The 25055-nt window shown below is 38.9% G+C and overlaps 1 protein-coding gene across 4 annotated transcripts in view; it reads left to right on the top strand.

The window, feature by feature from the left end:
- ARHGAP10 (Rho GTPase activating protein 10) overlaps positions 1-25055 on the top strand; it is a 323489-nt gene that overhangs the window by 161871 nt on the left and 136563 nt on the right. For all 4 annotated transcript variants that reach the window (XM_030312950.1, XM_030312949.1, XM_030312951.1 and 1 more), the window contains 3 exons: positions 2928-3009; positions 4992-5037; positions 7830-7895. In XM_030312950.1, coding sequence (XP_030168810.1) covers positions 2928-3009; positions 4992-5037; positions 7830-7895 — 194 coding nt within the window. The remainder of the gene's footprint in view (positions 1-2927; positions 3010-4991; positions 5038-7829; positions 7896-25055) is intronic.

Here is a 25055-nt window from a genome sequence, read left to right as displayed (position 1 = left end):
GGCTCAGTCAGTTGAGCATCCGACTTCGGCTCAGGTCATGATCTCATAGTTCATGAGTTTGAGCCCCGTGTTGGGCTCTGTGCTGACAGCTCAGAGCCTGGAGCCTGCTTCAGATTCTGTGTCTCCCTCTCTCTCTGCCCCTAACCCACTTGCGTTCTGTCTCTGTCTCTCTCAAAAATAAATAAACATTAAAATAAAAATAAATAAACATCTCAAAAATAAATAAACATTATTAAATAAATAATAAAAAAAAAAGTGTGGGGTAGACAATAAAGAGCCATTTTGCTATTTCGGGGTGGGAGTGGGGGATTATTGGTGATTTTTTTTTTTTCCTTTAAATTTCAGTCTGGAGAACATGGTTGTCATCAAGAGCCTATCAATTGTAGCTATAATTACTTTGTAGTGAACCTTAAGCAAACAATCATGTGGGGAGAAAGCGTAATACCTTTGGGAGTGAGTGTTGGGAGCCCCGCTTGTTCACATTTGTCTCTGTGCTTTTGGAGGACTTTTGACTTTACAGTAATTTATAAAAATTGTAATGATTATTGAATTATAGTTGATTATTACTGCTTGCTTTATTTGAAAAAGATAATCCATTAGTTAAAAATGGGGGGAGATACTGTCACGGGAGTGATAACTTTAAAAAGTGTATTCAGGGGGCACCTGGGTAGCTCAGACAGGTAAATATCTGGCTCTTAATTCCAGCTAAGGTCATGATCTTACGATTCGTGAGTTTGAGCCCTCCGTCGGTCCCAGTGCTTACAGTGCTGAGCCTGCTTGGGATTCTCTCTCCCTCTCTCTCTGCCCCTCCCCTGCTCACTCTCTCTCTCAAAAATAGACTTAAAAAAAGTATATTCAGTATCAAAGGGGAATTAAATATTGCAAGTATTAATTATTATACTTTTCGTTTCAACCATCCACTTTCATTTCCAATTTTCTGTGTTTTGCCTTTAAATTCTTTGCCAGAAAAGTTCGTTTCTAATACTAATTTCTAATATTTGAATCAAATATTCAACATTTGTTTCATGTGGGAAACCACTCACAGGTTAAGAGGTATTATTAATGACTTTTTTACCTAGTATTCCTTCCCAGTATAAAGAGTTTTCTGGCTCAATTCCTGAGTGAATAAACTGAACTCAGAAAGATTATGTGGCCCAGAGGACCAACACAGGGCTCAAGAAAATAAGAAGGAAACACCAATTCTACTTCCAAACGCCGTCTTGGAAGTAGAATTGGGATGGGGTGAAAAATGATTTTCTGGTTTTACTCTGTCCATGCTTGGGTAACAATAAGCATGTATCTATTTTATTAAATTGTCATCATCGCTAGCACCACACACCCATTAGGATGGCTACTTTTGAAAAAAAGAGATAACAGGTGTTGGTGAGGATGGAGAAATTGGAAGCCTTGTGCACTCTTGGTGGGAATGCACAACAGTGCAGCCACTGTGGAAAAGATGTGGCAATTCCTCCAAAAATTAAAAATAGAATTACCATTGGCCCCTTGTGAGGCAGAACTGTTTCTCCTTTCTGTACTACAGATGTGTGGGGTTTTCCACATCCAGCAGTTCTCCAGTTCTCTGCAGACCCTGATTGAACTGAATTTTGACACTAACTAAAGTTAGTGAAGACCCTTCAGGTTCAGGATTTACTCCCATAAGACTGCCCCCCACCACTTCAGATGCCAGCCACAAGTCCAGATTGTCACTTTTGCTTTGGGCTGTAAATTGGGGGTTCCCCTGGTTCTCTCCTTGGGTTTGATAATTTGCTAGAACAGCTCATAGAACTCAGGAAGACAGTTTACTTTTGCCAATTTATTACAAAGGATATTTTAATGGATATAAATGAACAGCCATATGAAGAGAGATATAGGGGAAGAGGCTTGAAGTGTCTGCGTCCTCTCTGGACATGCTACCCTTCTAGCACCTTCATGTTTATACCAACCTGGAAGTTCTCTCATACCCAGGGTATTTTATGAAGACTTTATTGCTTAGGAAATAATTGACTGAATAATTGGCCACTGCCGATTGAACCCAATCTCCAGCCCCTTCCCCCTCCTTGAATGGGTGGGGGTGGGGCTGGAAGTTCCAGTCCCCTAGTCACATGGTTCTCTTGGTAACCAGCTCCATCCCAAGACTGTCCTAGAGCTTGCAGCCCTGTTATTGCATTAGAATATAAACTGACATTTATTTTGGAGATAGCAAGGGTATTAGGAGCTTTGTGCCAGGAAGCAGGGTCAGAGACCAAATACATTATTTCTTACTATGTCATATCCAGTAATTCCACTTCTGGGTATATACCTAAAAGAACTGAAAGCCAGCTCTTGAGATATTTGTACACCTATGTTAATAACGGCATTGTTTAGAATAGAAAAAAGTAGAAGCAACCCAGGTGTCCATTGACAAATGAATGGATAAGCAACATGTATTGCATACACAGTTGAATATTATTCACCCTTAGGAAGGAAATTCTCATACATGCTACAACATGGATGAAAATAGAGGATACCATGATAAGTGAAATAAGCAAGTTATAAAAAGAACAATACTATATGATTCCACTTATAAGAGTTACGTAGGAGTAATCAAATTCATCAAGACAGGAAGTAGAGGGAGGTTGTCAGGGGCTGAGCAAAAAGGGAACAGGGAGTTGTTTAATGGGTACAGAATTTTGGTTTTACAAGATGAAGAGTTCTGGAGATGGGTTGCCCAATAATGTGAATGTACTTGACATGGCGAACTGTGCAGTTAAAGTTAAGATGATAAATCTTATGTTACATGTCTTTTATCACAATGAAAAAAAACCCAACTTAATCACCAGAACAAAACATTAGAAAGAGGTAAAGCAGGCTTTGTTGTTGTTGTTTGTTTGTGTTTGTTTGTTTTACCAGCCCGAAGGGTAACCTGATCCATTACTGGTGTCTTTCAGGCCTGGCGTTTCCTTGACTATGCAGGCATTTTCAGAAGAGGAAAGGAAGCAGTGGTTGGAAGCTCTGGGTGGAAAAGAAGCTGTAAGAATAATCAATGGTTGTTTTATGTCAAATCCTTTAGAGTTGACTTGTATTCATTTTTATGTTGTTTTTGTTTCATAGTATTTGAAAAAAGTTTCCTGCTGAAACTGGTATTTGAATTCATCTTGGAAGCATTCAGTATTCTAGTAATTTGGCTTGAGGTAGCAGCAACACATATAAGACAGGTGTATCATTAGTTTTTATTTTTGATTTTTCTTGACTCTGCCTCTCAGATTTGCTTTGCTTGAGGAAGTCATCTAAATTCTCAATTTTTTCTTTCCTGCCTGACAGTTCTTTGGGTGATGAACACAATAAATGCTTGCAATTCATTTTGATCTCAGTGGAGATGGAACAGTAAATATGAGGCAGTGAGGGCAATATTATAAGTGACTGCTGTAGTTATTTTGCTTGATTTAACAATTTGTGGTTTAGACTAATGGTTTATGGTGTGCAATATCAGGTAGCCTTAGTGAATGGGCCTCTGTACGATTGGTTTGAGGATTAAATTAAAGGTAGCGGTATAGATCCAGAGGCACACACACTCAGCCTGTTTGCTGCTTTAAGTACTGCTTTCATTTCAGTGGACTGGTGGCCTTTGGGAATTGAGAATTTGGCAGATCATGTATTGAATTGGGGAGTTAGTAAGGATAATTATAGAAAACACCATAGAACCCATTAAAATAAACTCTCCTGCAAATATTACGACTCTAAGTAAACTGCCAGTGCAGGTACCAGGTGGGCTTAACTGGAAAGCATTTGTCATTTTAGCAGGGTTTAAAAGGAAGGAGAGTGGCTTGCAAAGGGAAGGAGGGGTCATGTATAGTAAAAGGAGAGGTGTCAGAATTGAGTTGTGAAACTGGCAGAAGATAATGTTATCTTACGGTAGCAGAGAACACACTGGTGGAATATAGGGGCCAGGGAGCTGGGCCCTGGCGTGCGTGGCAGTCTTAATTCAGTGTTGGAAAAATGCACACCCAAAGTATACATGTTAAAAATAGATGCTATAGAAGAGAATGTATCACGCTTGGGGGGGAAAAGTGGTAATCAGATTTGTGTATTATTTTATTATATTTGACCTACATTTGGCCTCCCTCCTTTTATTTCTGTCTAGTCTTCATTTGTCCTTGAAAATTTTAGCTGGGAATCCAGAGTATTTACAGCATTAATGGTTACTGAGAATCCAAAATACATTATACTAAGCCTCTCTAGTAAAGGCAATGCAGGAACTAGGACTTCTCTCCCCTGACATTCAAGTGCTTTGGAAAGTGAGTTTGCCCAGGGAAAAGATCACATGACTCAGTCTTTGAGAAATAAGTCTGTTGTCAAAGGCAGTGTAACCTTGAAGACCTAACTTCTCCTTTAGCACAAAGAGGCAAGTAATTAATTTGAGATGCACAGACGAAGGCAAGTCTGCAGAAAGAAAACATTTAGCTATGTATTTATGCGAGGACACCTAAAGTAGCATTTTTTTTTTTCCAGGTGCTATATATATGACTTGCAAATAATGGGTCAGTGCTGAAGTTCTTAGAGGCAGCCCAGAATTATCACCTAGCTCTTTCAGATGTAGTTATTTAAATTATGAGCAGGAGTCCTCTCATTGTTAAGTAAATACCAGATCTTGGAAATAGTGGTGAGAAAATGAGCTTCATCTTATTGCAGCAGTTTCTTTGTCATTCTGTAACTGTAAGGCTGAGCATTTCAAATTTACATAAACTTCCAGTAAGTTGCTCAAGAATCCTAGCTCCTTCATCTTATTTCTTGCTACCATGGCATACCTCTCTGCAAGAGACAAAGTAGACTTAGAGGTGCCCCTGATTGTTATTTGTCTTAGCATTTGAGCACATATGAGCATATAATTAGCCAATATCAATGTTTTGTTTTTGTTTTTGTTTTTTTTTTTTTGCATGGTCATAGGCATGCCTACTTGAAACCTTTATATTGATATGTTAAAAATATTGTTTTCCCTTTTTCTCTTTTACTAGCTGTTACATAGTTTTAATAGAGCCATCATCCCAAGACCAGAAGGAAGTAAGTGCTGATTCATAAAAAGGACTGTTTGTTGCCTTTCTTCATGAGTTAGTTTTCATTCCTGATGTCAGATTGTTGCTGTGTGCCCTGTATCCACTCTAAGCTAGATCTCCAAATGTATATATGTATTCTGTTTTACCTACTGCAACCAACCCAGATTTTCCTGGACTGCTGTAATCCTCATTGATTTTTTTCTATCTCTGAGCTTTTTTTTTTTTTTTTTAAGTCTTTCTCTATAATTACTTTCTCAACAAAGCCCAAAATGTTTCCGCCACAATTCTCATTGATATTTATTCTTATAGCTATAAATAAACACCTAAGACTTCCAGGTGTATATCATTCAGCTTCCTAAGTTGTAAGTTCCTGTGGGTGGGAACTGTTTATCAGGTCCCCTGTTTGCAACCCCCTTACCCCCACCCTTGATATTTTTTATCCTTAAACTCTCTGAGTATGGATTATAGAAGTAATAAATTATTGCACCTTAGAAAATAACAATTGGGGCATCTGGGTGGCTCAGTTATTTAAGCGTCTGACTCATGATTTCGGCTCAGGTTGTGATCTTGTGGTTTGTGAGATCCAGCCCTGTGCCAGGCTCTGCACTGAGCCTGGAGCCTGGTTGGGATTCTCTTTCTTCTCTCTCTGCCCCTCCCCTGCTTGCATGTGTTCTCTCTCTCTCTCTCAATCTCTCAAATAAACAACAAAGAAAATAACATTCACACATGTTCAGTTATTTTAGGGCAGTCATCTTCCATGTATCATATGTACTCCAGGAATGTGGGAGCACTGCCTAGTTCTGTAATCTTTATTTTTTCGGAGATAAAAATGTGATCAGAGTTGCTGGTTTTTTCATTAATTTACTTTTGATATGTTTGGCTAAATTAAGGTTACATTAATCAAATGTATACAGTTTGGAAAGTTTATGTTCTTTAACACATGATTTCCAAATTATCATGATGTGTATATATCACTTGAGCCAGTGCTTGGGTAAAAGACCTCTCTAGCCTTCCTGGTATTGGAAATTGCCAGTTGTAAAGCTATGTGAAGCGCCTTTTTTTTTTTAATTAAAAAATTTATTTTATTTTATTTTTATTTTAGAGAGCACGGCGGGAGAGGGGCAGAGAGAGAGGAAGAGAGAGACTCTTAAGCAGGCTCCACGTCTAGTCCTGAGCCAGACATAGGGCTTGATCTCACGACCCTGGGATCATGACGTGAGCCAAAATCAAGGGTCGGATGCTCAACTGTTTGCATTGAGGCACCTTCTTAATCTCTGCCTGTCCCTCCTACTTCCTTCTCCCTTCCCTTCTGTCTTTCTCCTCTTCCTCTCTCCTCCAACTCCTTTTCTCCTTCTGTCCTTCCTTTCAGTTATTTTTTATAGAGAAATAAAAACCTGCTACTTCTTTTGAAAAATAGTTTTGCTAAACATTTTATAAAATATGAATTTTTAGATCCTTAAACAGTAAACCGTTGCCTGATTTTCCTCATTTTAAAGTTCTCCTCAAACTTAGCATTAAACCTGCACAGTTTATATTTGTGGATTGTTCATGCTGTCCCCCTGAGAGATAAGTGTTAATATTACTGTTCCCTAGTTCTAAATACAGACTCAAGCATTCACTTTCCCTGATTTCATTTTTGAAACAAGAATCATGTTTTATTAGGATACTCAAATGTGCCAGCCTAATCACAGGCAAGCACTTATATTGGGAAAAAAAATAGGAAATTTTAAAAATCTTTTCTGCTATACGAATCATCTGTTTTAAATTCATTATGAAAATAATAAAGCATTAAACATTAGAGCATGGTATGAAATGTGAAATTCTTCTTCAAGCTCATGGCTTAAATAATACCCCCCTCCCCCCCGCCAAATAATACTTTTAAGAAGTGTTTTAAAAAATTTTTCTGGGGGTGCCTGGGTGGCTCAGTTGGTTGAGCGACCGACTTCGGCTCGGGTCATGATCTCACGGTTTGTGAGTTCAAGCCCCGCGTTGGGCTCTGTGCTGATAGAGCCTGGAGCCTGCTTCCGATTCTGTGTCTCCCTCTCTCTGCCCCTCCCCCACTCATGCTCTGTCTCTGTCTCAGAAATAAACATTAAAAAAAATTTTTTTTTTTTAAATTTTTCTATAGTTGAAGAAAAAAAAAGGTTTCTGTGGGGTGTCTGGGTGGCTCAGTTGGTTAAGTGTCTGACTTCAGCTCAGGTCATAGTCTCGCAGTTCGTGAGTTTGAACCCCGTGTTGGGCTCTGTGCTGACAGTTCAAGAGCCTGGAGCCTGCTTCGGATTCTGTGTCTCTTTGCCCTTCTCCCACTTGCCCTCTCTCTCTCTCTCTCAAGAATAAATAAAAACATTAAAAATAGTAATAATAAAAAAAAAGGTTTATGTTATTTCTCCCTCCAACTGTCAAGTAATTTACTTCACTCCTCTGTATAACTAAAAAAGAATTCTGAGCTGCTGTTGGAATTTTGGCAAAATGTATCTTACCCATTTTTAGATAGATATCCCTAAAGATTTATAGCACTTTCTTTTCCACTGTTTAAAATAAGTCATATGTATTAGTATAAAAATTATTTCATATTATGAATTATAAATTTATAAATTATTGGTAATTGGTGTCCTATTCCAATAAGTGCTTTTCTAAATATATGAAATTCTCATTTACATTATAATACATGGGAACACATGGCCTTTAGCTTTCTTTTAATAGTGAAATAAATTTAAATAATTTTTTTTCTATTTTTGTAAAGAAGAGAAACATCAATAATTCATCGTGCCCTTAATATTTTAACACTATTTCTTTTAGGCGCACAGTTGGATAAGATGGGATTCACAATTCTCAGAAAATGCATCAGTGCAGTTGAAACACGAGGTAACATGATAGAATCATTTTATTCATGAAAAGCTATAGGTATGTAAAATCTAAGAGTATTTAAAGTGCCTGTTGCATGGTTAAGTGTTGTAGAATGGAAGACGTCAATGCAAAATGTGTATGTACTCTGGGGGTCAGAGATTGAGCTGTCCATTTACTATGACAGCATGGGATTTTCCTTTGTGTTTACATTTATATTTCTCCCCAGCGCTGAAGTCATTGCTGAAATGAGAACTATTTGAAGAATCAGCAGTGTTGGACAGCCCATCTGAATCCTTTTTTGTTCACCATTAGGGTAGTCTCATCTTCCATTGTCTCGTTGGCCTCTCTCTAAAAAGTCAGCTTCATTGAGGTGTCATTTACGTACGGTAAAATTCACTGACTTTAACTGTAGGAATTGGTGAGTTTTGACAAATGTGTACTGTTTTGTAGCTGCCACCATAATCATAGAAGATTCCTGGCTTTCCTCTCCCTGTTCCTTTATGTCCGTTTGCGGTCAATCTGCCTGCCCTCCCTCCTTGGCCCTTGGCAACCACTGAGCTGCTTTCTATCACTTTAGTTTGTTCCTTCTTTTTTAAAAACCATTTCATATAAAAGGAATCATGCGGTATAGAGTCTTTTGAGTCTGCTTCTTTATGTAGCATAATGCTTTTGAGATTCATCTTGTGGAGTGTATACCTAGTTCATTTCTTTTTACTGCTAGGCAGGATTTCATTACATGGATATACCACAATTTCTTTATTCATTCACCTGTTGATAAATATTTGGGTTGTTTCCATTTTATTTAAAAAAAATTTTTTTTTTTTAACGTTTATTTATTTTTGAGACAGAGAGAGACAGAGCATGAACGAGGGAGGGTCAGAGAGAGAGGGAGACACAGAATCTGAAACAGGCTCCAGGCTCTGAGCAGTCAGCACAGAGCCCGATGCGGGGCTCGAACTCACGGACCGCGAGATCGTGACCTGAGCCAAAGTCAGACGCTTAACCGACTGAGCCACCCAGGCGCCCGGGTTGTTTCCATTTAAATTTAGGGAAAGCTAATCCCTCCCCCACTGAAAGTTTTTTCTTTATAATCCCTAAAAAAAACCCAAAAAACCCAACAAAACAGGGTCCCTCTGCTTTGCAGCCATTGCAGCAGACTTTGGAGAAATGAAAGATTAAACATTACAAAACAGGCTGTTTCTGGAGGTGGAGTTTCTCTTTGTTTAGAGACTGAGCAAAGTATGGTTAAATGGATATTTCATTCACTCTCATGTATTGAGTATCCTGGTCCCACTTTGGATGACTTTGTGGATGAAGCATTGTGTTCATGCTTTCTGTCAAAACAGGATTTTTGTCATGGAGCCATGTCAGAAATAAAAGTGTCGGATGACAGAGAAGTACCAGCCCTTTTATGATTAGGGGTTTGCGCATCGATAATAAAATCCCTAGTCATAGAAAGCCTTTTCTCATACATTCTCTTATGGTGGCAGTTTGGTCTGTGACAGATTTTCCTTCATCTGCCCTGAAGTTGAGCTGATAAATTTGTTCATTTTCCTAGTGTTTCACAAATTTCCAAAATTTGGAAAAAATACTGTGATTTTCATATCTCTCACTTCATCATTCATGTTTCTGTTTCTCCTGAGCTCCTGAAGTGAAGCGCCTTAATTTTATCACTTGTGTGTTTATTATTTTGATAAATTATGTTCTTTCCCCAAAGGATATGTTTTATACATACTTGCTTCTGCCTGAACAGATTAAAATCTATCTAGAATGCTTTCTGATTGGTATATGTAGTTTTATGGAATGTTCTATACGTTGAATGGAATATATATATACATATATATACATACATACATACACACGAATCTGCATTGAATGTATTTTTATTGGATGTATTTTTATTATAAATATATAATTATTGGATGTTTTTAACAGAAGAATGAGTCTACACAATTTAAGTTAGATTTTTATCATTTAAAAATAAACTAAAGCATATGTTTTTCTTCTTTTTTTTAATGTTTATTTTTTGAGAGAGAAAGAGAGACCGAGCGCGAGTGGGGCGGGGGCATAGAGAGAGGGAGATACAGAATCTGAAACAGGCTCCAGGCTCTGAGCTGTCAGCACAGAGCCCAATGCAGGGCTCAAACTCCCGAACTGGGAGATCATGACCTGAGCCCAAGTTGGACGCTTAACTGACTGAGCCACCCAAGTGCCCCATGTTTTTCTTTTTCAAATCTTTTGTTCTTAAAGGTTTTCTATTCCTGAATGAAGCCTTTTACTTTTAGTGAAATAATGGACTAATAATAGTGTTCAAAGAATCAGTGGTCAGATTATATTATCAAAAATGATGAGAAACATTGTAGAATCTCTGAGGCTTTTATCCTAAATTTGTGAGTTCCTTTAAGGAATATTGCTGTCAATGATTCAGCTAGCATGACTAGTGATTTTCTTATGCTATAGGCATGGTTTGCCGTACTTATTTTTTCATCAGGATAAAGCTAGTTTATGTCCTGTAACAAGAAACCCACAAATCTCTGTCTGAAAACAATAAGAATTATTTCTCACTCAAGCACTGGTAGGAGGGTTTTGCTCATCACTAATACTTAGGCTTGAAGGTTCCTGGTTGTTTTTGTGAACCAAACAAGTCAGGGGATCCTGGCTGCCTTGTCAGAGGGAAACAATTCTGGAGTGCTTTGGACCTCCAAGCAAAGTGGTCTGGGCTTGAAGCGAGTTAGGTTTGCTAATAACTAATTGGTCACTAGAAGCCTCATGGTCATACTCGACCCCAAAGAGTCTAGGTTCAGCAACCCTACCAGGAGACTGGAAAACACACAGAGAGCTGGAAATCTTTGGGGAATAGCTTTAATGACTGCTGTGTACCTGGTGGATCTACATGCCTAAAGACCAGGGGCTTTTAATGAGATCTGACTGAAGAAGTATTTCGAATCACAGCTTGTAGTGTTTTAAACATGACCATCATTTTCTGAAAACTGCCCATTTCATGTGTGTGGGTTAAAACCATTAGTGTGCCTTTTTCCAAATATGTTTTTCTAAAAACGACTTTTGGCATTTTTATTGTCATCAATCTTATTTGTGACTTCACTGAAATATTTGAAAGCATCAGACAAATGTCTAAAATTTAGTGTCATCTGCAGTATCCTAAGAAAGTTAACATTTTTAGTGTACTAACATATCTTTGACAACATATACACTACATATGGAACTAATATGTATGCGACACTAGCATAGGACAGTAATATATGACACAAATAAAATATATGATAACCTATGTCAACACGTACAATATATGTTGACCTATACAGATGCTGACATCTTGACCTGAGTGGGACTATTTAAGCAGTTACTCTACTTTTGAGACGAGAACTAATCCCATTTCTCTACAACATCAGCATCAGTTAACAAATCATACTTGTCACTTTCATCGAGTTGTTTGCTCATGAAGTGAGGGTGTGTGTGGGAGTCAGATCAACTGATCTTTCAACCATTTACCAAATATTTGTAATTGATATGTACTGGTTCTTAATCAATTCAGGCCAACTGACTACCTCTAGGAAATTATTGCTTATGTACATATACCAAGTTGAATGATTTCCTAAAGCTATTATTCTCAAATATTGCTGCACATTGGAATCATCTGGGATCTTTAAAGACTATAACCTGGCTCTCACCACCACCCCCCCCCCCCAAGTCAAGTTTGACTTCCTGGCTGTCGGGTATGAACTGGGAAGTGGGATTTTTTTTAAATTTAGTTTACTTTTTTATTTTGAGAGAGAAAGAGAGAGAGAGAGTACATAAGCGAGGGAGGGGCAAGAGAGGAGAAACAGAATCCCAAGCAGGCCCCATGCTATCAGCACAGAGCCCGATGTGGGTTCGAACCCATGAACTGTGAGATCATGACCTGAGCCACGATCAAGAGTTGGATACTCAACCCACTGTGCTACCCAGGCACCCCTGGGAAGTGGGATTTTTTAAAATGTTCCCCAAGTGATTCTACTATGTAGCGAAGTTTGGGAACCACTGTCCTAATGGAAGGGTTGCTTGGTATTGAAGAAATAGTTTGCACAATTGTTATCTTTATGTTTATAGTATCCAGCTATGTGGGGAGCTTTTTTTGTAACTTCTTTTTAAAAATAACCCAACCTAAACCCAAACAAACAAAAGAGAAAAGTTCTGCAGAAAATAGCATAATGTTCTTTTCCTTCCCTTAGTAACAGGTGACTTACCACCATTAAATCCTAGTTCTACCAGTATTAATAAATACTGGTTAGTATTTATTTATTGAGCAGTATTTATTTATTGGGCAATCACAGGGTGTACATAGCTTTGTTCTAGTCCTTTGGGACACATTAAGGTTGTTTACATATAATGCTGGATATGTTAATAGTAAACAGATTTGTAATGTAAATATAACAGGTGATAAAATAAGTGTTACAAGTTTGCAAGGATTAAGAGAATTTGAATGCATGTTGATAGAATGAAGTGTACTTGATGTTATATAATTGAGGACTGTGGTTAGAAATAGGCTTCCTTAGATTTAAAGGATAGGAAGGTATATTGTGGAATTTAGAGACATCTTTGCAAAGCTGTGGAGACAGAGTATGACAGAAACAAGCCAAATTTGATTGGAAAGGAAACATGAAAGTGTTGGTGGGAATGCAAACTGATGCAGCCACTCTGAAAAACAGTATGGAAGTTCCTCAAAATGTTAAAAATAGAGCTTCCCTACGACCTAGCAATGGCCCTGCTAGGTATTTATCCAAAGGATACAAAAATGCTGATTCAAAGGGGCATATGCCTCCTGATGTTTATAGCAGCGCTGTTAACACTAGCCAAATTATGGAAAGAGCTCAAATGTCCATTGACGCACGGATAAAGGAGATGTGGTTTATATATACAATGAAATATTACCCGGTGATCAAAAAGAATGAAATCTTGCCATTTGCAACAATGTGGATGGAACTAGAATGGATTATGCTCAGCAAAAAAAGTCAGAGAAAGACAAATGTCATATGATTTCACTCATATGAGTAATTTAAGAAACAAAACAGATGAATATGGGGGGGGAGGAAAAATAAGATAAAAAGAGAGAGTGAGGCAAACCATACGAGACTCTTAAATATAGAGAACACACTGAGGGGTGCTAGAGGGGAGGATGGGGGGGATGGGTTAAATGGGTGATGGGCATTAAAGAGGCACTTGTTGGGATGAGCACTGGGTGTTCTATATAGGTGATGAACCACTAAATTCTACTCCTGAAACCAATACTACACTGTATGTTCACTAACTTAAACAAAAGAAAGGAAGCATGAAGAAATAGCATCAAAGCGGTACTGAGGCATTTGCATTTAATTGTAAAGGAGGTGGGTAAGTGCTAGAGGGTGGTGGATAGCAGAGTAGGAGGCTTAGAAAGATAAATATGAAAATTAGTATTGGCAGCCGTGTGTGGGATGACAGTGCACAGGAGCCTCAGAATTCTGTCTAGGCTGGAGGATTCAGTAGACGAGGTAGCTGATTTAGCATGGTCGATTTGGGCAGTGGGGTCAGATAGCATTGATGCATCCAAATAATTTAGCAGATCGTCACATTTAGCAGTTGGTCATACATACAGGATCAGAGTTCTATAAGGAATTTCACCTTCAGATTTTAGTTTGGAAAGCAAAGGATATCAAGGAAACTTATGGGTCCATGGCAGACATGTTGACATGTGTCAGGATCACCAGGGGGTACTTCTTGGAAATGCAGATTCCTGGGTTCAATCAGTTCTGTTGAATCAGAATCATTGGTAACTGGGCCTCTGCTGTAGACAGTGTGAGTTCCAATAAGAATAGTCCAGTGGAGACAGGAATTTTCTCATCTTTTGGTTTTAGAGGGTAGAAGAAGCCATGATGGTTTCCTGAGAGAGTTTATGAGGGCCCTGGATCATGGATCCATGTAGCTTTTGGGATCATGAGAGTGAGCATAGCAGATGTAGGGTAGACCTGCATCCTAAAAGAGGGGTTGAGAGAAGAAATAGCAAAATGGCTCATAGTGGCCAAGTCTCTGTGTCAGAAGCCAAGGGTATTTCGGATTTCACATAGTTTGTAGGTGGATCCAAGGCATATTCTGAAGTATTCATGGCACCTGTCGCTCATCATCCTGTGCTTCATCGCCAGTCTCTCTACCTGCTATTTCAGATGACGCCTCGTTTAGTGCCTTAGTGCCTAGTGCCCTGTAGCAGTTTGTTCCTTTGTGGGAAGCACCTGATTATTCTCAAAATAGTTTTATACAACATATCCTCCATTGTCTGGGCTGAAAACCATGTAGCCACCATGTGTCTGTGGCTCAGGATGGAGAATATGATGGGCTCATTCTTCTCCTTTGCCCCTCCTGGATCTCTGAATCACCATTGACTCAGGGCTTCCTTGAGGACTTAGCGCATAAGCTGCCTTCTGAAGGATGAGGGAGGAATTGACCAGATGCATGGGTGTAGGGTTTCAGGAAGGATTTTGGCAGAGGAAAAGGTGGGGTTGAAGTGTAGATGTTTGAAAGAACATGATGCACCTGGGCCCTAGAAGTCCTTGGCAAGACTGGAGGAAGAGAGGTACTTTGATTACTCTGCAGAAGCCCCACCTGTCTGTTGGCTGATGGGAGCTGTCAGGCTTACACTCCACAATGGTACAGTGAAATAGGCACTTTGGAAAGATTCTTAACCCCTTGGACCCTCAGTTTAAAAGAATGTGACTAGGAAGTTCATTCACACTGCTTACCTACCCCCACGTTTGTGAGGATTAGAGCTAATTTTTTTATATAGAATATTTATTAAATGTATTGTTTCAATTTCCCCTTTCCATCCTTCCCTTGAAGTGCTTTCCTTGTGAGAAGGAATTTCCTCATTTGGCAGTTATATTGTCTGATATTTTTTTTTTTTAATTAACATTTATTTATTTATTTCTGAGAGATAGGGAGAGCACATGCACAAGTGAGAGAGGGAGACAGAGGATATGAAGCAGGCTCTGTGCTGAGCATAGAGCCTGTTATGGGGCTCGAACTCAGGAACTGTGAGATCATGACCTGAGCCAAAATCAAGAGTTGGCCACTTAACGACCTGAGCCACCAATGCTCCCCTCTGATATTGTTAGTTATATGATATATTTATTTTGTTTTGGGATCTTTATGGTTTTCTTGGAGTGAAGAAAATGTCTTATTTCTGCTTTGCCTTTGCTTGCCTCTTCTTATTTCTCAGTATAGTCTGTGTCTTTCATACATAGAACTCAATAAGCAATTGTGTTTTGCTTGAGTATTCAGAGATTTGACTAAGCCACATTATGTGTTCCAGCAATTGGTAAAATTATTGGAAGGATTTCTTCTTCGTGTGTGGTTAGGATTAGTATTTTCAAGTAACATAGGTAGGATTGGATTTCTGTTCTTTGCAAATTTATGTCGGCATCTTTCTGAATTATAGGTAGTAGTTTAGACATAGATACATCATGTTACCTGTTGAAGAATTTTCTGGTTTCAGAGCTTGAAGAGTAATTCCATGATTTCCTTAAGTAAATTACTCCTGTTCCTATAGAGGGGCCAACTCCCATGACCAGTACACTGAGTTTTTTCTGGAACTGCATGACGTCTGGTTTTGCCGAAGCATGCATTGTAAAATATACAAAAACAAATAAGACTCTAGCTTAAAAACTTCTTCTGGTTGCTATTTTTTAAATAGTCATCGTGATTTGAAACTAAATTTGTATGCCACTTTTGTTTAGGAAGTTTCTCTTTAAAGATCTTCCATATGTGAATAATTTGAATATTCACTTTAATTTCTAGAGAATGGCATTAAAATATCGGTCTAGGCAAGCTGTCAGTTATCCAGTTGAGCACTGTAACAAGCTGTGAATTCATGGGATAGAAGTAGGAAGCCACGTCTAAGACGTGTCAGTCTTTGACTTGTCGTATGTAAAAGTGAGATTCTCTTTCTTTGAAAAGCAAAGTTTTAGGTTTTTGGAAAATCTTTTTGAAGTTGGCTTGAGGATTTTTCCACTTCTGAAACACCTCTGGAATTGTGTGGGGGTCTCAAGATGGGCCTGGTAGAAGATGATACTGTATAGTTTCAGTAGGAAGGAAGATGCCCAAGATGAACTTGCAGCATATTTTACCATTACTGCACATTAATCTTAAATTGCTGAGGGCAAATTACATGCAAAAATGGAGAAAATAAAGAACAGCTGTCCCCAGAAAATTTACAGCAAGTAAACTTGAATTTTTCCCTCACTGTCTCTTTTTTAATCATAATGGGTGTGAGATGGGAGTGGGTGGATAACAAGAGGACAGTCTTATGTGGGAGGGAATTAGAGAGTCTTGTGGTGTCTGCAGAAATGCAAATGCAAAACTGAAATCCTAAATTCAGGCGAGTCAGGATTATTCATTTTCTTAATTAGTAATCTTATTTGTTTTAAGAACAAGTAAGCTTCCAAAGCTATTAGTTTCCAAATGAGTGGTTGACAACAGTTAATAGGGAAAAATGGTTAAACTATCCTGCTAGAGTAGGCATGCTAGGTTTTGTGTGTTCAGTTCAGATTCTGACGAGGTCCATGGCATTTTTATTGCAAGGCTCTGTCAACACTTTTAGCATAGTGGTGAATAGCATGAGCCCAAAGGTCAGTCTGGATTGGAATCTCTTTCACCACTTACTAGCTCTGCAACCATGGCACGTTAGTTACTTGACGCCCTGTGACCTGATTTTATCATGTGTCTCATGGGATAATGGTGGCAACTCCTTCGCGGGCTTGTGAGGATGAAAAGAGAGTGCTTGGGACCTTGGCACCTATTGAGTGCTCAGTAAATGTGAGTCACTTATTTAGAGATCCATCTGTTAATTGAGGCCAGTCACAATTAAGTAGTTCCGTTATTGATTCAAGGCTCTGGGAGCACTTTTTTTTTTTTTTAAATAGTAATTTACATAGGGAAATAAATCACTTGAATTCACTTTAGCAATTTCATGTGGCACTTGCAACATGCAGCAAAAGTAACTGCTTTGGAATTTCAGTCTTCTGTTCCTCAGTGTCTTGTGGACACTGGAGCAAGAAAACGGCCAGGAGGTGGTGAAGAAAGGAAGGATGCTCAGGAACAAGACCATGGCTTTTGGATTACGTCAAGCTTTCCCCTCCACATCCCCTCCCTGCCCCCCGCCCCCCCCCAAAAAAAGAGATTGCCTGGAGTTGCCTAGAATTGGTTTAGTTCCTGATGCTGCAGCTGTTCTGAGGTGGAGAGACCGATGGCAGCAGTGAGACTCTTAGACTTTTCCTGATGTTCTGATTTCTGTAGAGAAGGGACGAAAAAGAGTGGCAAAAAATGACAGCCAACTTCGCCTTGAGTTTGAGTCTCTTTTTCTGTTTTACGTTAAGTAAAATTTTGTGACCACTTAGGCTTGAGCTACATGAGTGAATTTAAAAATAAAATGTACTTTTATTTAGCTGTCTCATCCATTCCAGCTTATTTAATACTTACGTATTCTTCAACATGCACGTGTTACATGGGCTTTAGTCAATTCTTTTTGGGTGTTTCCTACAGGAAATATATTGGAGGAAAAAATGGTGGAGATATGGTTCCTTTTTCTTAAAGATTAGTTTCAATCTAGTTTCAAGGCAGTGAAGGCCTCTGATTTCATGCTTTCATGTGAACAAGTTATTTTGTATAGTTTCATGCATGTTAGTAGAAGACCCAAGACCCTGGATCAGAAATGAAGGACAGTTTATTACTCTCAGTAGTCAGAATATAAATTTTGTGTTGGTCTCTAATTCCTAAGGGTACTGCAGAGAAGGTCAGGTGATACCTGCCTGCACAATGGGTCATATTACAAGAGAAAAACTCTGAGCTTAGGAAACTTGACTCTTATTATGGCTGACAAGTATGCCTGGCTTTTGTTCTAGATGGAGACACTATCTCTATTTTCCAAGGCTGCAAGTAAACCTGTTCTTTGCTCTAGAGTGAGATACTGGAACAGATGGTGTTCACCCGCCCTGGGGTGTTGCTGGCAGAGGGGGTGGATGGCTATGATGTGTTAAGATGCTTTGTGAGCAGTCGAGGCCAGAGTGTGGTAGATCCCAGGCACTGTGCTGCATGTTGCCTCAGTGCTATAGGCAGAGGTGAGACGTTGACAGATTTGAGCAGGGGTATGTTCAGATCTTTTAATGGGAGTTGGGTGGGATGGGGAGATGGCAGGCAAGATGGCTGGTTGGATTTTAGAAATAATCCAGATAAAGCTGATGGAGGTTTAAACTAGGGCACTGATAGTGGAAAGAAGGGATGGATAGGATGGGAGACTTGGCAGAAAAACAGAATCTGATGACATGTTGAATATAGAAGGTAGGGAAAAGGGAAGATAAAAACTGTAAGCTTCCCAACCAAGGTAGTTGAAGACATCTTTAGCCAAGACAGAGAATGCAAGAGGAGCAGTAGGTTTGGGAGGAATATAGGTTGGTTTTTGATATTGTGAATTCAGAGTGCCTGTCCTGTGACATTTCTGTCAGAAATAAAATGAAGGCAACAGAAGAGATGGTGGGCATCATTTTTTAGAGAGGTGAAGTTTTTTTCTTTTCTCTTTTCTTTGTTTCTCTTTTCTTTTTTTCCTTTTTTTTTTTTTTTTTTTTTTTTTTTTTTTGAGAGAGAGCATGAGCTGGTGGGGGGTGGGGCAGAAAGAGAGGGAGAGAATCTTAAGCAGCTTCTACACCCAGCATGGAGCTTAACGCTAGGCTTACTCTCACAAACAATGAGATAGTGACCTGAGCTGAAATCAAGAGTTGGACACTTAACCAACTGAGCCACCCATGCACCCTGAGAGGTCAAGTTTTGAGTGTCAAAAAGTCTTGTCAGGTGGATGGTGAGGGAAGAAAATAATGGGGGACAAAGGGTAGAATATTTGGGGATCTTTGCCTTTAGAGAATATGAGGAAAAAGAATAATTAAGGAGACATAGCACAGTTACAGGGTCAGAGGAGAACCCAAGACAGTGTGGTGTAAAGGAATCCAGAAGAGGGGTAATTTCAAAGAGGAGGAAGTCATACCTGTGTCACCTGCTCTACAAAGTTCAGGGAGGAGGAGGACCAAAAAAAAAAAAAAACCATTTAAGGACTGGGAAGCAAGAAGCTGGAGAATAGCCAGGCTGTACAGGTTGTACTTCTCACAAGAACCCTATGAGACAATGATATTTTCCATTTTCCATGAGCATCTAAAGCCAAGAGACATGATTTGACTTGTATAAGTCTCAGCTAGAAGGTATCAGACTACAACTCAAATCCAAGGCTGAGTTTTTAATGCTGGTGCTCTCAACATCAATGAACACGAGGAGATGGAGACTATAGGCTGATTTTGGAGGATGCTGGAGATGAACAATATAATACAGACAAATACTTAAAAAATAGAGGAAGTGTGAAACTGTAGACGGTAGGAAAGGGAAGCTGGGAGGGAAGACTTAAAAGTCATTCTCTGAAGTGCTTCTCCAGACTTGAGATGAAACCATTCTAAAGTCATACCTTCTTCTTTCCATACTGGCTCCATCATGGACCTTTGAAGGGGCACCATCAGCCCAAGAAAGATTTATCCCCTTTGCTGAGAATCTATGTAATACCTTGGAAAGTCTCTTTGTAGAAAACATTATGTCAGTGTGGAATCTGCATCTGACCGTATTTAAAATCCTAATAACAAATGGCATTTAATATTTTCTGAGTATTTCATGTATTCTAGCTCACACAGTCCCTACAAAACTCAGTAGGTGGTTGAGATCTATCTTGTTTCTGAGGGATCTGTGGCATGGAACGTTAAGGGTAAACCTGCCACAGTTCACACAGCCTATAAAGAGGCAGAGCTGGGATTCGGAACCGGGTCTCTATATTCAACGTCAGAATTCACCCATGGCAGGAGAGTAAGGTGAGAGGAAGAGTTGGTTGACAACTCCACTTAGTGGTAATAGGGGAGCTGAATTCTGCTAGGAGGCCCAGGGACTGTGACACACTCCTTTCCCCAAGGTTTACACTGAGAGGAAAGATCGAAGGGCACATTGAATGAGTGGTAGATCTGTTAGATGTGGGACAGAAAGACATCAGACCTCGAGAGAGTTTGGGGCCCTGAGTGTTATTAATGGAAGAGGAAACTTCCTGGTAGTCAGTAGTTTCTCACTAGCCCTACTGGAGGCTTCCTGCCCACTGGCTTGGGTGAATTTATACCAGAAATAGCAGCAAGTCTAGGGGTTGTCTGGTCCGAAGCAAAAATGCTTTCCTCTCATGTGGGCTAGCTGCATGGAATGCTGGGAATATACAGTCTGTTCTGACCCGAATACCAAGGTAGCAGCTAATAAACCAAAAACCCTTTGTATTTGTGACTTGGAATGAAAGAATGAGTCTTAGAGTCAAGCCTAGATGTGTCTGAAAAGTCCTGGAATGAGAACTTCATCACAAAAATACTGGTTTAGACCTGGAATTGGGTATTTGCCTTGTACTTTGTCCCTACTTTTCACTTATGCTGGGATGGGATGCAGTAATGAAAGTGATGTGACAGGCAGACTCAGTGGGCACAGCTGCCCTCATGTACCAAACTGTTGGAGTTCTGAGCTCTCTGGTTGGTTGGGTATAGGAAGATCATGTGAATGAAATCATGAGACCTGTCCTCAAAGTGCCTGCTGGTGAGGAGGCTATCCATCGTAATACAGAAGTGGGTTAATCTAAAAAGAACATGTAGAGGCCAACATGAAAGTGGAAGCAAGACTTCATAGGAAGGAAAAGTGCAGAGTAGTTCCTGATACGTAATAACTGTCAATAATATTTTTATATCTGCCGCCCAAATAATCATCATCTAGGGGAGAAATTCCAAACGTTATCAGCGAACAGAAATGTCATATTTTCTGTGAGCCATTCATATTGAATAAATTTTGACACTCAACATGTGCTTTATTTTATAAATTAGGCTGTAGACTTAGGGCAATTTGTATATGTAGTGTACCTAGCTGTTTTGATACTAATTTTGAATCTTATGCTCAATTAAAGTTTGTAAAAGTGCTTGGTATGTGAGGCTCATGTGCTTTACACACGGTGTGTCCTTTGATTTCCATGACCATCCCATGCCATCATTAACCTCATTTTTCAGGTAATGAAGCTGGGGCAGGGAGAGAATGAGTGACTTGCCAGGTTGTACAACCAGGAGGTGGTAGAGTTGGAAGTTTCCAGGATATGAGTAACCTTAACTTGTAATAATTTATATCTTACAAATTTAACAAAGATGTGTTTACTGAATATGCTTTTTTTTTTTAAGTTTATTTATTTATTTTGAGAGAGAGAGAGAGAGCGAGCATGCACAAATGGGAGAAGGGGCAGAGAGCTAAAGAGAGAATCCTATGCAGGCTCCACGCCATGAGCACAAAGCCTGATGTGGGGCTTGATCTCATAGACGATGAGATCATGACCTGAGCCAAAATCAAGTCAGATGTTTATCTGACTGAGCCACCCAGGCACCCCTACTTTTTTTTTTTTTTTTTTTTTTTTTGAAGTGAGGGGACTAAGATCTAGAAATGTTGAAATGTTACTATCATCTGCAGTTAATCTTCTGTTTCAGGGCTTAAAAATTGTTTCTTACCCTGTTTTTTCCTAGTATTTAATACACTTTAAGTATTAAAAATAATACATTCTTCTTCCAAAATTTTAGAATTCTTTAAATACAGTACCTTAATTTATGGTATTGAATGTTATGTCCCTTTGATGGAATAGAGCAAATGATGCTTGGTTCTGTCTGCTTATACTTAAAAATAATTTAACTTAAATGCATGTTTTTGATAGAACCTTAGAATATTATGAATTGTCCAGTATCTTGGAAGGTAGTCTTTGTGTATGAACCTGTTTATTTTTGTGTAACTCAGTGCAGTGGATAGTCTGGAAAGTGATGATTGTATTTACACAGACATGTAAATAGAATGTTTATTGGGGATTAGTTATAAATATACATAAAGGACACATTATCAAATCTTTGTCATTTACCTATGACCTGAAGCAATATTCATGAGCCTCATCATTTGCTATTTTTGGAGTCACCTTTATAGCATTTCGTTCTTAGCCTTGTTGCTGGGTTATTTTCTCATAAGCTTTTCCTAATCATTTTACGTATAGTGCTTTCTTCCTTTTATTTTCAAGACCCACTCCAGGTTAGTTAATATTTATAATTGTATATAAATGTATTATTATAAAACATTTACAATTATGATTGATATTTATGCATAAAATTGTGTGTTCATTACATAGCTCAAAGGAGAATTTGTCTTTGCAGTGCTGGTGGGATATATAAACAAATTTGCATTTATGCGTGTGTGTGTGTGTGTGTTTATGTGTGTGTGCTGTATTACTGATGACATGTGGCAGACTTTTGATGTAAATCTTGTGAATATGAACCTGACCATTGACGACCTTTCATCCCTGTTGTAGACAGACAAAAGTGCAAATAAATGATTCAGTCCTGCCACAAACATTGGTCAATTATCTCATTCCATGCCAAGCACTCTACTGGTTACTAGATGAGAACTGACTGAATGTTAGTTTATGGACCCATAGCATATGGTCACTGATTTCTGTAGAATCATATACCTGGATAATTTTTTAAAATAATTTTGTACGTATCGCCATCAAAAGTCTAAGTTTCATTTTGAGTCTTATTCCTTTATAATGTTATATTTGTCTTTTCTACTTACAAATAACCTTTTCTGTCTCTTTTTATTTTCTTTCTATATCCTTTTACTAATCACTCATCAACTTACAAATGACTTATTCAGTTTATTAATTTATCTGATTCACTGGTTAAATGTATACCATGTACTGAGGATCATGCAAGATATTAAGAGTCCCTGAGTTATCAGGTATGGGTTCTGTTCCCGAAGCCAGAAAGGAAAGATGAGACGTTGTGGCTGGGTTGGTTGCTCTCTCCCAAGTTGCTCTTTCTTTTAATTTTAATTGTCTTTTAAATTTTATCCTGTCTTCACTGTATTCTACCTCAGTGCTTAAAATATAAGTACACGATAATTTTTATGAAATTAATAGGAATTTAAATGTTACACAATTTCTAGCCTGTTGTCGCCTCATTTATTTCCAAATTCTCCTTCCTTCTGTTCTTCATTGACCTTTCCTGTGTGTGTGTGTGTGTGTGTGTGTGTGTGTGTGTGTGTTGATTACCTGTCTTCTCTCTTCTACCTCCTTTACTCTAAATGCCACTTCCTCTTTTCTTCTTACTCAACAAATTTTTTTGCCAGTTGTGGCCATGTTAGCCTTTGCCCCCACCTCTGTTGTTTAACTGAATTTAGCCACCCTCTTTGGCTTTATTTTCCTTTTGTATCTAATTCTTTTATTGTTCCAGAGCATCTTATTTTCTCTTTTGCTTCTCTAGCCCACCTGCCAGGGCCTCTGAGTGCCCACTGATGTTAGGTAGTTCTGTGCAGGTGTTTTGTGGAGTGGAATAGACTGGTTCTGGCAGCATCATCTGGGTTCCAAGAGGGAGACTGTGGGGCAGAGATGATGATGAAAGTTGACTCATTTCTTTTTTTTTGACTTTCTCCTCGAGAAAGATGTGGCTGGTACTCAGTGACAGGACTGTGTGAGATTGGAGGAGACAGGCGGTGGGAAGTAAGACACGTTTGATTTCACCTTGTCCACTTTGCCCAGGGACAGCTGTCATCAGCTGCTCATCACTGTAATGGAGAGCACTTACCCTCCTGATCAGAAACAGCCTTATTTATTAAAAGAAAAAACAAACAAAAAAAAAAAACCCAAAAATAAAACTTTGGGCCTATAGCACTTTGACCAGATGAAAAATTTTTGTTAAAAGTTAAAAAGTGTTGTAGTAATAACATCAGGAAATATTGCTACCCGAGAAAAATCGTAGTAAGTTGGATATTTTAACTTTGTTTTTAGCTCCTAATTATAATGTCTGTTTTGGCCCAAGGCCAGTCTCTATCTGTAGTTCCAAATTAATTCCAAGACCCTAGCCATATCTTTTTTGTACTCAACTATTCCACGTGAGGCACCATGAAAGCTATTAAAAACAAAACTCAAGATTGACCTAGTATCTTTCCATGTCTCTGTGTATTTGGAAAGAGAAGGTAGAACATAGGTCCTCAATTCTTAATCTGAAAATCATGAGGTTGGATGTGTTTTAGAAAGCGTATGGGACGTAAGGTATACTGCATGTCACATCTCCAGATGTGTGGACATACTTTTAACATAGTTAATTAGGAGTATTCACACTGAGCGGGGGAATATACAAATGTAAATAATCTGATGTCAGGTCAAGCATTCAGACTTTGATTTTGGGAATTGTGAATAAGAGATTGTGGGCTTGTTTTAAAATGTATTCAAGTGTTCGGAGGAATTAATTATGAGTCATGTTCAGGAAAAGGGAATATCAACTGTAGGCTGGTGTTAGACAAGGTGGGATTTTATCTGGTTTTGAAGGTCTGGATGGGATTCAATTTGCTCACTGTTGAACCTCTGGCAGCTAGAACGGCACCTGGCACATATTTGATGAATAAATATTTGACAGATGAGTAATTTGTGGAGAGAAGGCGGAAGAACATTTCTGTCCGAGGAGATGACCTGGAGGGAGGAGTGAAGGGAGTGAATTTGGTGACTTGTGGGTGATTGTCCGGGGTTTGCTCTGGTTGAGGTGAATACTCCACAATAAATGTGGGTAGGTGAGGTAGGGCCCATTGTAGATATTTGTGTATTTATGCCTTACCTACTACTTCAACAGAGGAATCCAGACTGGATCTGAGTGATGGCATACTCTTAAATGGGGATGGCAGAGAATTTAGATAATCAGTGTGGTTTGAAAAAGGAAAAGAAAAAGAAAAAATGATGTTCAGAATGAATTATAGTCGTGTGTGCTTCCCTACAGGGGTGTCTTAATAAATATGTGCGTATAAAACTCAAGACTGTGTTGAAGAAGCAGAGATGAGTCTGAATGTGAAGAAATTGTGCACATTGACCTAGTGAATTTGGAAAGTGACAGAGAGGAAGTCAAAGAAAATTTCCAAATTCTAATACGTGGTGATTAGAAATAGTGACTCCTTGGGCTGAAAGGGGAAAATGTGGAAGAGAAGCTGGAGAGGCTGATAAACTCACTCATATGACTTGGCATAAGGATTGGTTCCTATTCTTCA

The sequence above is a fragment of the Lynx canadensis genome, chromosome B1 (assembly GCF_007474595.2).
Source record: "Lynx canadensis isolate LIC74 chromosome B1, mLynCan4.pri.v2, whole genome shotgun sequence".
In the NCBI taxonomy this organism is placed as follows: Eukaryota; Metazoa; Chordata; class Mammalia; order Carnivora; family Felidae; genus Lynx; species Lynx canadensis.
Note: the sequence above shows the minus strand (reverse complement) of the source record. Positions and strands in the feature narration are given on the sequence as shown.